This window comes from Cherax quadricarinatus, unplaced genomic scaffold (assembly GCF_038502225.1).
Source record: "Cherax quadricarinatus isolate ZL_2023a unplaced genomic scaffold, ASM3850222v1 Contig1065, whole genome shotgun sequence".
Lineage (NCBI taxonomy): Eukaryota > Metazoa > Arthropoda > Malacostraca > Decapoda > Parastacidae > Cherax > Cherax quadricarinatus.
The window spans coordinates 96,669-109,806 of NW_027196091.1; the positions used below are offsets into that span (position 1 = coordinate 96,669).

A 13,138-nucleotide genomic window follows, 5' to 3' on the forward strand; every position below is an offset into this window, starting at 1 on the left:
ATTGGAGGGAGAGAGTATGGAGGAGGTGAATGTATTCAGATATTTGGGAGTGGACGTGTCAGCGGATGGGTCTATGAAAGATGAGGTGAATCATAGAATTGATGAGAGGAAAAGGGTGAGTGGTGCACTTAGGAGTCTGTGGAGACAAAGAACTTTGTCCTTGGAGGCAAAGAGGGGAATGTATGAGAGTATAGTTTTACCAACGCTCTTATATGGGTGTGAAGCATTGGTTATGAATGTTGCAGCGAGGAGAAGGCTGGAGGCAGTGGAGATGTCATGTCTGAGGGCAATGTGTGGTGTGAATATAATGCAGAGAATTCATAGTTTGGAAGTTAGGAGGAGGTGCAGTATTACCAAAACTGTTGTCCAGAGGGCTGAGGAAGGGTTGTTGAGGTGGTTCGGACATGTAGAGAGAATGGAGTGAAACGGAGTTACTTCAAGAGTGTATCAGTCTGTAGTGGAAGGAAGACAGGGTAGGGGTCGGCCTAGGAAAGGTTGGAGGGAGGGGGTAAAGGAGGTTTTGTGTGCGAGAGGCTTGGACTTCCATCAGGCATGCGTGAGCGTGTTTGATAGGAGTGAATAGAGACAAATGGATTTTAATACTTGACGTGCTGTTGGAGTGTGAGCAAAGTAACATTTATGAAGGGGTTCAGGGAAACCGGCAGGCCGGACTTGAGTCCTGGAGATGGGAAGTACAGTGCCTGCACTCTGAAGGAAGGGTGTTAATGTTGCAGTTTAAAAACTGTAGTGTAAAGCACCCTTCTGGCAAGACAGTGATGGAGTGAATGATAGTGAAAGTTTTTCTTCTTTGGGCCACCCTGCCTTGGTGGGAATCGGCCAGTGTGATAAAATAATAAAAAATTTGAGGTTCCACTGTATATAATAGGCTATATAGAAACGAAGGATTCTTCTCTTATGTTGGTGCAGCACTGTTTTGAGCATTAGTGCCACCTTCTGTAGAGGCTCTATGGTGTCATTCCCTAAATGGTGTCACCCGGGGTGCCCCCCCCGCCCCCCCTTAGGACGCCCCTGTCTGAGGGCAATGTATGGTGTGAATATAATGCAGAGAATTTGTAGTTTGGAAGTTAGGAGGTGCTGGATAGCCAAAACTGTTGTTCAGAGGGCTGAGGAAGGGTTGTTGATGTGGTTCGGACATGCATAGAGAATGGAACGAAACAGAATGACTTCGAGAGTGTATAAATCTGTAGTGGAGGGAAGGTGGGGTAGAGGTCAGCCTAGGAAAGGATGGAGGGAGGGGGTAAAGGAGGTTTTGTATGCGAGGGGTTTGGACTTCCAGCAAGCATGAGTGAGCGTCTTTAATAGAAGTGAATGGGGACAAATGGTTTTTAATACTTGACGTGCTGTTGGAGTGTAAGCAAAGTAACATTTTTGAAGGGATTCAGGTGATGTTCCTCCACAAATGTTTGAACCTCACTCCACTTTGCACAAATGTCCTTAATCACTGAAGACAGCACCTTCTTCCCAGTCTCTTCCTCCTCCTCTGAAGCAATTTCTTCAGCTGTGGTCTGTTGCTGTTCCAGATGAAGGTCTTGCAGCTCTTCAGTGGTTAGCTCTTCACTGTGGTCATCCACCAACTCATCCACTTCCTGGCTACACTAGATACCACAACAGGCATAGGGTTGTCAGGTGTTTGAGGGGAAGTACCCTGTCTGGTGTGTAGGGCAGTGCCCTGGCTGGTGTGTGTGAGGAAGTGCCCTGGCTGATGTGTTTGGGGAAGTACCCTGGCTGGTGTGTTCTTTCTTGAATTCTATCGTGTTTCTTGCCTTCTTTATCAAAGGGCTGGCACTAGGAGCTTTCTTTGGGCCCATGGTGGCTTATTTAGCAGTTACACACAATAAACAAGTGCAAGAAACAGTGGATTATTATGAAATGTTTCACATGACCATGCAGGGTAATGTTCACTCACCGAGAAACAACGCCACACTGACTGAAAATGCATATGTGGGAGGCTTTGTGTGTGCGCAGGCACTCAGACGTGTTCTGTATGACTGACGTAACCAGAGGGAATTAACAAAAACAGACTATATTTTGACGCAAAAAGACAGCGATAACTGAAAATCACGAAATCAGAGGGTAATGAAAACAGAAAGTCCACTGTATTATTATTATTATTATTATTATTATTATTATTATTATTACTATTATTATTGTTATTATTGTTTTTGTTATTTCTGGGAAAAATTAAAAAAAAAATACCACTGTAAAACATTGAATATTGCCATAGGCCTATGGAAAGTGTCCCATAGGCCTATGAAGAGGCCTAGAGGATATTAATTTCTTCCAAAGGTTTTAGCTATAAGAAGCACATTTGATATAGTTGGATCACCTTTTAGACTGTTTTTTTAAACAGCTGTAACAGCTGGAGACTAGGCCTGCTGTCTTTTTATTTTTACATTACTGTGTGCAAATTCTATAGGCCTACTGCCATGTTTTACAGTTTATACATTAATTTTGGCAAATTATATAGGCCTACTGTCTCATTTTAGAGTTTGTACATTACTTTGGGAAATTTTATAGGCTTACTGTTTTGTTTCACAATGACTTTAAGAAGAATGAGACTTGGGTAGGCCTGGTTGAAGCTGAAACTACTGTAGTGTTGGATTCTATCCATGGATACCAGGGTACTATCCATGGATACCAGGTCCATGGATACCAGGGTACTGTCCATGGATACCAGGGTACTATCCATGGATACCAGGTCCATGGATACCAGGGTACTATCCATGGATACCAGGTCCATGGATACCAGGGTACTATCCATGGATACCATGGTACTACTGTATAAAGGTCTTATTGCTTATTTATGATGATAATAATAATAATAATAATAATAATAATAAGAATAATAATATTCATGATCTTTGCAGATAATGATATTTTAGTAACAGAGTTGTTCTTGTTGTTACAGGGTAGTTGATGGAGAAGGTGGTGTATGCATTATCCGGCGCAACGGCTGTGAGCGCATGCGTTGCTGCATGGGCCGTGTATAAGTGGGTGTGCACCCGGTCAGCACTGCGGGCATACACGCACGTGTACACTGATGCCAGGGAGGTACAGCGTTACCTGGAACACCATTATGGCAGCCTGGCTGACCTGTCGGAGCTGAAAGATATTGTTCCAGAAGAGGCAGTGGACTACCAGCGGCGGCTGGCTGACTTCTGTGGGGTGGCATGTGAACGATGGCAGGTGGCCAAGGACCGCGTGCTGGATGTGGGTTGCGGCCCTGGTGGCTTGTCGTTCCATCTCAGCCGCCACTTCCGCCAAGTCATTGGCACCGACGTCAGCTATGAGATGATCACTGCGGCACAGACGCTCAAGCAATTTGGCGAGTTTGCTGTGTCGTTCCCCAGTGAGGGTGGCAACCACGTGTCGTTCCACAGCATTAGGGTCCCGGATGACTCATCCAGGGAACGAGTGGAGTTCTGGGATGAGGACGCCTGTGCTCTGGCATACACCTGCGGCACCTTTGATTGTGTTGTTGCCTCAAATGTCCTCACTGTCATGTATGACCCTAAGTCGTTCCTGCAGGATATTCACCGCTATGTGACTAATGGAGGACTGCTGGTGGTCGGTGATGCATATGACTGGAAAAGCGGTCCAGAGGTGCTGCTCGGAGGCTGGGGGGAGATGATGACTCCGACGCTATTGAGGAACATTTTGGAATCATCATGGTCATTGGTGGAGGAAACAAGCATGGCATATTATGTTCCAAGGTGTCGGAGGCTCGCCATAATCGGCAATGCTCACTTCACCATCTGGAAGAAGAAGCAAGATGATGACTCCCAAGACTGAACAATCAAGCACTCTGACTGCCTCTAGCAAGCTGTAGATACAAGGACCTAGAGCTGTTCTCTATTCCCATCCCCAGGCTCTCATTGACCCCTATGGATTTAACTCTCTTCCCCAATAAATTCCACAGAAATGATAATGACATGAATTGCCATACCTTAACCTTTTCTGTGTTGGTCCCATTTTATCACAGCTTTGAAGTCAATGTTGGTCCCATAATATGACGTCATGATCTCATCTCACTCAGATATGCTGTGAGCAGTAAATTTAGGCCTAGATATGAGAAAAATGGTTTATGCAGTAAGTGTGCACCATATGAAAAAAATCCTGCAGCACACAGTGCATAATGAGAAAATAAATGCGACTGTTTTTAGTTTAAAATTGCAACTTTGAGGTGTATTTTCATATGGATTTTTGGTTGTATTCTCGATTTCTTGGTCTCATTTGACAGAATGGAAGATATTTTACAGAAATAGAGATGATTTTGATTACTTTCAGGAGTGAAAGTGGCTTGAAATTGGGGTCAAAATAACAGAAATGTTATATTTTTGCCAATATTGCAAAGTACACAACTGATGTCACTTGTCCAATATACATCCAAACGGCCAGTCTAATGTGCATTTAGGAATGCATTAATATTATTTATGCAATTATTACAATAATGCAGTAGTCTGCATAACAGTAAATCTTTTATTTTTGTGTGTGAATAAAAATTGAAAATGAAAAGCAAGTGTAATATAAGAGGCTCTGAGATGTGACTGAGGAACAAAGGAAATGTTTATTTAGTACCAGGAATGTCTACATTATTGGTTTTCTAATTGGCAATTGTTGAATTTTGTATGAAATTGGCCAAATTTCCTATTTCTGAACACCATTGGATAGTTGAAATAGATAAATGGGCAGTTTCTTGTACTCAGTTAATAGAATAGAATGAATACTAGCAAAATAGCTATGAGTTTGACAGACTGGAACTATGGAATTGGCCAAAAATAGAGTGCAAAGTGGGCAGAATTGCTGATGCATAAATATCATTGAGACCACTAACTTCGCAAGAGCATAATTGCATAAGTTTTCCATAAAATTTTGTACTTTTGGTTTCATTACTTTTGGAAAAAGATTCTCAGTCATTTCATAAGATAATTTTTTTTTTAATTCTTCATCTCTGGGAGCAGTTTGAGAGCTTGGATCTGGACGCTGAAAGGGTTAAGAAACCAGCATAACAAAAAATTTCCCAAAGCGACTAGAAGAAACGCATTAACCATCATTCAGTTACTGACTCTCGTGGGTAAGGAGTGTGCCAGCGATGCAGTTCTGATGACACCCTGACCTCATAAACGATTGTACCAGTACAAATGCCCAGGTGGAACAAACTATTAATGCTGTGGATGGAATACTTCAGGAACAGCACAGCAACACTGCTATACAATACAAAACCAACTCATCTTTACAGGGCCTGAAATCACAGTTTAAATCTACTTAGTAATCTTTATTTTAGCATGGTACAATGTACAGGAATGGGTGACATTCAGGTGTGCATGCAGAAAACCTATAGTTGGCCTATAGGCAAACTATAGGCCTATCTAAATTTAGACTAAAAGGTTGATAATGAGCTCTTGTATATACAGTGGACCCCCGAGTTTCGTGATTAATCTGTTCCAGAGAGTCTGCCGACTGGCGAAATTCATGATTTGTGAATCTATTTTCCCCTTTCAGACAGCCAAAAATATTAACAAAAGATAATTTTTTGAAAGATTAAATATAGATTTACATACAGTAAACAATGACAAATAAACATAAAGCACTAATAAAATGGATAAATGAACATTTAACATCACACTTAACCTTTATTGATTCTTGTTGGTGTAGGAGGTAGGTAGGAGGCAAGAGGAAGACGAGTTTATTATGCTTCAATATGATGCTAATATCTATCACAATTTTATCTGTCACAATTCGTCTATCACAATTCATCTAATGTGACATTATAAACAATATTAATAATATAGAAACATGATATATACTCTAGAATGAATAAAATATGTCATAATGTATTATTTTTATATTATATATTACCACATTGGCCGATTCCCACCAAGGCAGGGTGGCCCGAAAAAGAAAAACTTTCACCATCATTCACTCCATCACTGTCTTGCCAGAAGGGTGCTTTACACTACAGTTTTTAAACTGCAACATTAACACCCCTCCTTCAGAGTGCAGGCACTGTACTTCCCATCTCCAGGACTCAAGTCCGGCCTGCCGGTTTCCCTGAATCCCTTCATAAATGTTACCTTGCTCACACTCCAACAGCACGTCAAGTATTAAAAACCATTTGTCTCCATTCACTCCTATCAAACATGCTTGCGCATGCCCGCTGGAAGTCCAAGCCCTTCGCACACAAAACCTCCTTTACCCCCTCCCTCCAACCTTTCCTAGGCCGACCCCTACCCCACCTTCCTTCCACTACAGACTGATACACTCTTGAAGTCATTCTGTTTCACTCCATTCTCTCTACATGTCTGAACTACCTCAACAACCCTTCCTCAGCCCTCTGGACAACGGTTTTGGCAATCCTGCACCTCCTCCTAACTTCCAAACTATGAATTCTCTGCATAATATTCACACCACACATTGCCCTCAGACATGACATCTCCACTGCCTCCAGCCTTCTCCTCGCTGCAACATTCATCACCCATGCTTCACAACCATATAAGAGCGTTGGTAAAACTGTACTCTCATACATTCCCCTCTTTGCCTCCAAGGACAAAGTTCTTTGTCTCCAAAGACTCCTAAGTGCACCGGTCACCCTTTTCCCCTCATCAGTTCTATGATTCACCTCATCTTTCATAGACCCATCTGCTGACATGTCCATTCCCAAATATCTGAATACATTAACCTCCTCCATACTCTCTCCCTCCAATCTGATATCCAATCTTTCATCACCTAATCTTTTTGTTATCCTCATAACCTTACTCTTTCCTGTATTCACTTTTAATTTTCTTCTTTTACATACCCTACCAAATAACAAATAACAAGTGTTGTTGTTGGGTTTAACCCTTTCAGGGTCCATCCCATAGATCTACGGCTTTACGTTCAGGGTCCAAACCGTAGATCTACGCCAAAATTCTAGCGGCGTCAAATTTAGCACGAGAAGGCTGGTAAGCCTACATCTGAGAGAATGGGTCTGGGTGGTCAGTGTGCACACCATAGAAAAAATCTGGATGCCCGCATGGCATTGTGGGAACGCCGGCAAAGTAGCTTTGTTCATAATGCCTGGCGGCAAGATGCTCTCACTCCCCAGTCACTCTCGGGGCGAATTCTGACTCTCCTCTTCACAACTTACAGTTCTAAGACTGATGGAAGTGGAGCTGAAGACGAATTCTGTGGTTTTGAACCATATGGTACCATTGTGCAATATGGTACAATGGTACCATATGGTACAATGGTGCCATGTCATACAATGGTATATGGTACAATGGTATATGGTACAATGGTACCATATGGTAAAATGTACCATATAGTACATTGTACCATATGGTACATTATACCATATGGTACAGGGTACAGGGACCCTAATGGAAATAAGTCTGTCTGACTGTTTTGGGTTATCAAAGGTTCTCCAAACATATGCTGCTAAGTATGATAATCTATGTAACTTTATTTGTGTATAACTAAATAAACTTACTTATGATGCCACATGCACTTGAGTAAGTTTATTAAGGTGTACAGAAATACAATTACATAGATTATCATACATACATACATACGTATAAAATCTTAGGATAACCCAAAAAAGTCAAGGTGACTTATTTCAATATTTATCCCTGTATCTGTACCATGTGGTGTCCTGTGCTGTATGGTACCCTGTACCATATGGTACCCTGTGTCATATGGTACCCTGTGCCATGTGGTTCCCTGTACCATATGGTACCCTGTACCATATGGTACCCTGTACCATATGGTACCCTGTACCATATAGTACAATGTACCATATGGTACCCTGTAACATATGATACCGTGTACCATATAGTTAATAGGTGTTGGTGGCATGAGACACCAGCCAAGACTGAGTGAGTGGCGACACAAGCTAGCTACTGACTCCTCAGTTTCCCAGACAAAGTGCTTTGTCATCCACCTCAAGGAACATATCAAGATCCTGTACACTTGTAAATGTACAATAGAACATTACTAATATACAACATTTTTGCATATTTTTGTTGTAAACAATTATTGTAAACAAAATAATAATGAAAATATTAGTGTTTATTGTGTTGAATACAACAGTACCATATGGTACAATGAACGATATGGTACCATTGTACTGTATGGTACAATGTACCATATGGTACCATTGCATCATATGGTACCATATGGTGCCATTACACTATATGGTACCATAAGGTACCATTGCACCATATGGTACCATTGTATCATATGGTACCATTGTACCAAATGGTGCCATTGTACCATATGGTACCATTGTATCGTATGATACCATTGTATCATATGATACCATTATTATATGATACCATTGTATCATATGGTACCATTGTATCATGTGCCATTGTGCCATATTGTACCATATGGTACCATTGTATCATATGGTGCCATTGTACCATGTAGTACAATTGCACCCTATGGCACCATTGTACCATATGGTACCATTGTATTCAACTCAATAACCGCACTAATATTTTCATCATTTTGTTTACAATAAACTTGTAAACAAGTTTGTAAGCAATATAATGATAAACAAATTAGCGCAGCTATTGCGTGGAATACAATGAGTGTACACTAATACAATATACAGTGGACCCCCGCATACTGTTGGCCTTGCATAACGTTAAATCCGCATACCGCTACATTTTATCGCCAAGATTTTGCCTCGCATACCTCTAAAAAACCCACTCAACGCTGTTCGTCCGAGACGCGTCTAATGTGCGCCCTTAGCCAGCCTCACATGTTCCGCCGGTGGCATTGTTTACCAGCCAGCCTCCGCGGTAACATCCAAGCATACAATCGGAACATTTCGTATTATTACAGTGTTTTTGGTGATTTTATCTGCAAAATAAGTGACCATGGCCCCAAGAAAGCTTCTAGTGCCAACCCTACAGCAATAAGGGTAAGAATTACTATAGAGATGAAGAAAAAGATCATTGATAAGTATGAAAGTGGAGTGCGTGTCTCCGAGCTGGCCAGGTTGTATAATAAACCCCAATCAACCATCGCTACTATTGGTGGTACAGCTGCTGCTGCTGCTGCTGTACCACTGTCAGCTGCTGCTGCTGCTGTAGTACCGTCTGCTGCTGCTGTAGCACTGTCAGCTGCTGCTGCTGTTGTACCACTGTCAGCTGCTGCTGCTGCTGTTGTAGTACCATCTGCTGCTGCTGTAGTACCGTCTGCTGCTGCTGTAGCATCGTCTGCTGCTGCTGTAGCATCGTCTGCTGCTGCTGTAGCACTGTCAGCTGCTGCTGCTGCTGTACCACCGTCAGCTGCTGCTGCTGCTGTAGCATCGTCTGCTGCTGCTGTAGCACTGTCAGCTGCTGCTGCTGCTGCTGTAGCACCGTTGTTGGTGTGGCTAATTGAGAATACCAAGAAACAATTAACCCCAGAGGATTTGCCACCCAGGATAACCCAAAAATGTCAGTGTCATCGAAGATTGTCTAACTTATTTCCATTTGGGTCCTTAATCTTCTCTCCCAGGATGCAACCCACACCAGTCGACTAACACCCAGGTGAACAGGGAAAAATGCCTGGAACTAGTGCTCATATTGGTGAATTTAAAGCCAGCAAAGGTTGGTTTGAGAGATTTAAGAATTGTAGTGGCATACACAGTGTGATAAGGCCTGTTCTGGAAGAAAATGCCAAACAGGACCTACAGTACTCAGGAGGAAAAGGCACTCCCAGGACACAGTGTCTCATCAGTCATTGCTGCATCTTCAATAAAGGTGTCATTTATTCTTTATTTAGTAGAGTAGTACATGCACAATATATATCGTGCATGTACTACTCCACTATTGTGCATGTATCCTTCTCTTTGTGTGTAGGAAAATGTATATTTCATGTGGTAAAATTTTTTTTTCATACTTTTGGATGTCTTGCACGGATTAATTTGATTTCCATTATTTCTTATGGGGAAAATTCATTCGCATAACGATAATTTCGCATAACAATGAGCTCTCTTGCACGGATTAATATCGCTATGCGGGGGTCCACTGTACATTATATTGGTCTCACAGGCCACAAATGTTATTAGAAAAAGAAAAAAATAGAAAAGAAAAGAAAGAAGTATAAAAAACGTAAAATAAAAAAATGGGATTTTGCGGAAGTCACTGATGTTGCCGCCACCCGGTCATTTTGGGTCAACTTCCCGCCGCTGTATCTCGGTAAGTACTGATCAGAAATTTTTGTTTTTTTGTCTTATTACCTTCACAAAAATATACTCTTTAATTCTGTAAGATTTTTTTTTTTTTTTTTTTTTTTTTTTTTAAAATTTCTTGGACACTGGAGCACCACTTCAGATTTTGGCCTTGGACCCTGAAATTGTTAAGGGCCACCACTGAGAGAAGCTGTGTTGGTGGAGGTGGAGGCTTTGGTCACCACCACCATCACACTTAAACAATGTATGTAATTTATAAATAAGAAATATTTACATTTTAATTTATAAATAAGAAATATTTACATTTTAATTTATAAATAAGTAAGTTTATTCAGGTATACACAAATACAGTTACATACATAGATTATCATACATAGCAGCATATGTGTAAAGTACCCAGGATAACCCAAAAAATTCAAGAGTGACATATTTCCATTGGTGTCCTTTTATATTTACACTTATATTTACTTTCATACTTACACTTTTATATTTACACTTACCTTGGAGGAGATGTTAGTTTAGTTAGTTTGATGAAGGAAATGTTGGCAGAGGTTTAGGGTGGTGGAAGAGAGCAGGGCGGTGTATGTTCAAGAGGTCCTATACACAGCCAACAACATTGGAGGGTTACTCTCATGTTGTTTTTCTATCACTCGCTTAACTTACTTGCTACACTGTTAATTCTACACTTTACCGCTGGCTGGAGCTATAACCTTTATCAATACCTGAATCACTGCAGAAGGCACATTCTTCCCTCTCTCTTCTTCCTCTACTTTAGTACTTTACAATGAGTTTTTTCTTGAATTTTATCATGTTTCTCGCCTTCTTTACCAAAGGGCTGGCACTAGGAGCTTTCTTTGGGCCCATGGTGGCTTATTTAGTAGTTGCAAGCACAAAAATAATAAATTATTATGAAATGTGTTGTATGAACCCATGGGGTGATGGTCACATGCTGGTAAACAATGGCACACTGAGTGCGAATAGTGTGGGAGACTGGCTTTGTGTGCGCGCTGACGGGCAGACACTACCAGAAGGTCACTGAATCACGAGTCCAATCACAAACCATAAAGCTAAATTTTGCGGAAAAAACTTGCTGAAAGTCGGATTTCACGAAAGCTGCAACCGCCAAATGGCAGGAGTCCACTATACTATCTCTAAGGGGCCTGAACGATGAATTTGAGAATAACAAGGAGAGCAAACAAGCCTGTTAATGCATTTTGTAACATATTTAATATCAGCAAAAGAATGTGTTTTTTAAAGCAGATTTGAAGATGCTGGTAGACAGAGGCTCTGGAAATTTCTGGTAGGCAGTTCCAGATTTTGGGTCCTTTTATATGCACATTATTATTTGTATAGTGAATAGATTTAGGTATTTGAAGGGTGGTGGAGTGTGTTGTATAGCAGTAGACTGAAGAACAGTTGAGTGTGTTGTATAGCAGTAGACTGATGAATGGTGGAGTGTGTCGTCTAGCAGTAGACTGAAGAATGGTGGAGTGTGTTGTGTAGCAGTAGACTGAAGAATGGGGGAGTGTGTTGTGTAGTGGTAGACTGAAGATTGGGGGAGTGTGTTGTGTAGCAGTAGACTGAAGAATGGGGGAGAGTGTTGTATAGCAGTTGAATGAAGAATGAGGGGGGAGAGTGTTGTATAGCAGTTGAATGAAGAATGAGGGGGGAGTGTTGTCTAGCAGTGGATTGAAGAATGGGGGAGTGTGTTGTCTAGCAGTAGACCAAAGAATGGGGGAGTGTGTTGTCTAGCAGTAGACTAAAGAATGGGGGTGTGTGTTGTATAGCAGTAGACTGAAGAATGGGGGAGTGTGTTGTCTTAACAGTGGACTGAAGAATGGGTGGAAGATGAGAAAAGTTGTGTTATCAGCAAAGAGAGTAGGTCTAAGTTGTTGTGATACATTTGGAAGGTTGTTGATATATAAGAGGAAAAGTAGGGGGAGCCAAGGACACTTCCCTGTGAAACTCCAGTGTACACAGGTCTTGTTGAGGAGGTTGTGTCCTTAACCCTTTGAGGGTTCTGACCCCCAATCTGAAACTTGTCCACAGGGTCCAAGAATTTTCAACAAAATTTTTTTATTATTTTCTCTTTTGAAATGGTAGAGAATTTTTTCTGAAGGTAATAAAACAAAAAGTAGGAAATTTAATGGAAAATTGATGAAATTACACTCTCATGAGTTTTGCTGCATCAGCAATATTTGCACATTGGCGATTTTGCCCACTTTGACTCCCATTTTAGGCCAATTACATTATTCCAGTCTACCAAATTCCTAGTTATTTTGCTAGTATTACTTCTGTTTTATCGACTGAGCACAAGAAATCGCCCAATCAACTACAGTAGACTTTCATTTAACACAGTAGTTACGTTTCTGAAAATGGCGTGTTAGATAAGACTGTGTTAGACGAACTGAAGACCTTATGGGAAAAATAGGGTAACGTTCCTAGGAGCCCCAAAAAAGCCAAACAACTTTTTATTAGGCCTCCACATCTTACAAAAATAAAAGTGAATATGTATTATGTTGTTTTTACTGGTTAAGACTACAAATGTAACAGAAATAATAGTATTTCTTTCCTTAAATTGTGGGTGCTGGTGTTTGTGAATGATTGTGAAGAGAGTGGAGAGTTATGTTGTGGCCCTACTGGGCTGAGGTGGGGATGGTAGAGGTTCTGGTATTGAAGTTGATGGTTGTACTGGAGTATCTAACTTTAAGTCATTCAGTCAGTCAAGCCAGTGATTCAGTCAGTCAGTCAAGTCATTCAGTCAAGCCAGTAAGTCATTCAGTCAAGTCAGTAAGTCATTCAGTCAAGTCAGTCATTCAGTCAAGTCAGTAAGTCATTCAATCAAGTCAGTAATTCAGACAAGTCAGTAAGTCATTCAGTCAAGTCAGTAAGTCAGTCATTCGGTAAGTCAGTCACACAAACTTATGTTTACCTCTTTTTCTGTGTGCAAAGTAA

At 41.1% G+C, this 13,138-nt stretch overlaps 1 protein-coding gene across 2 annotated transcripts in view; it reads left to right on the forward strand.

Moving 5' to 3' along the window:
• Positions 1-3,952, forward strand: part of LOC128689184 (ubiquinone biosynthesis O-methyltransferase-like) — a 52,169-nt gene extending 48,217 nt beyond the window's left edge. For both annotated transcript variants that reach the window (XM_070080822.1, XM_070080823.1), the window contains one exon: positions 2,930-3,952. In XM_070080822.1, coding sequence (XP_069936923.1) covers positions 2,938-3,813 — 876 coding nt within the window. In that variant the 5' untranslated portion in view covers positions 2,930-2,937 and the 3' untranslated portion in view covers positions 3,814-3,952. The remainder of the gene's footprint in view (positions 1-2,929) is intronic.
• The last annotated feature ends 9,186 nt before the right edge of the window (positions 3,953-13,138 follow it).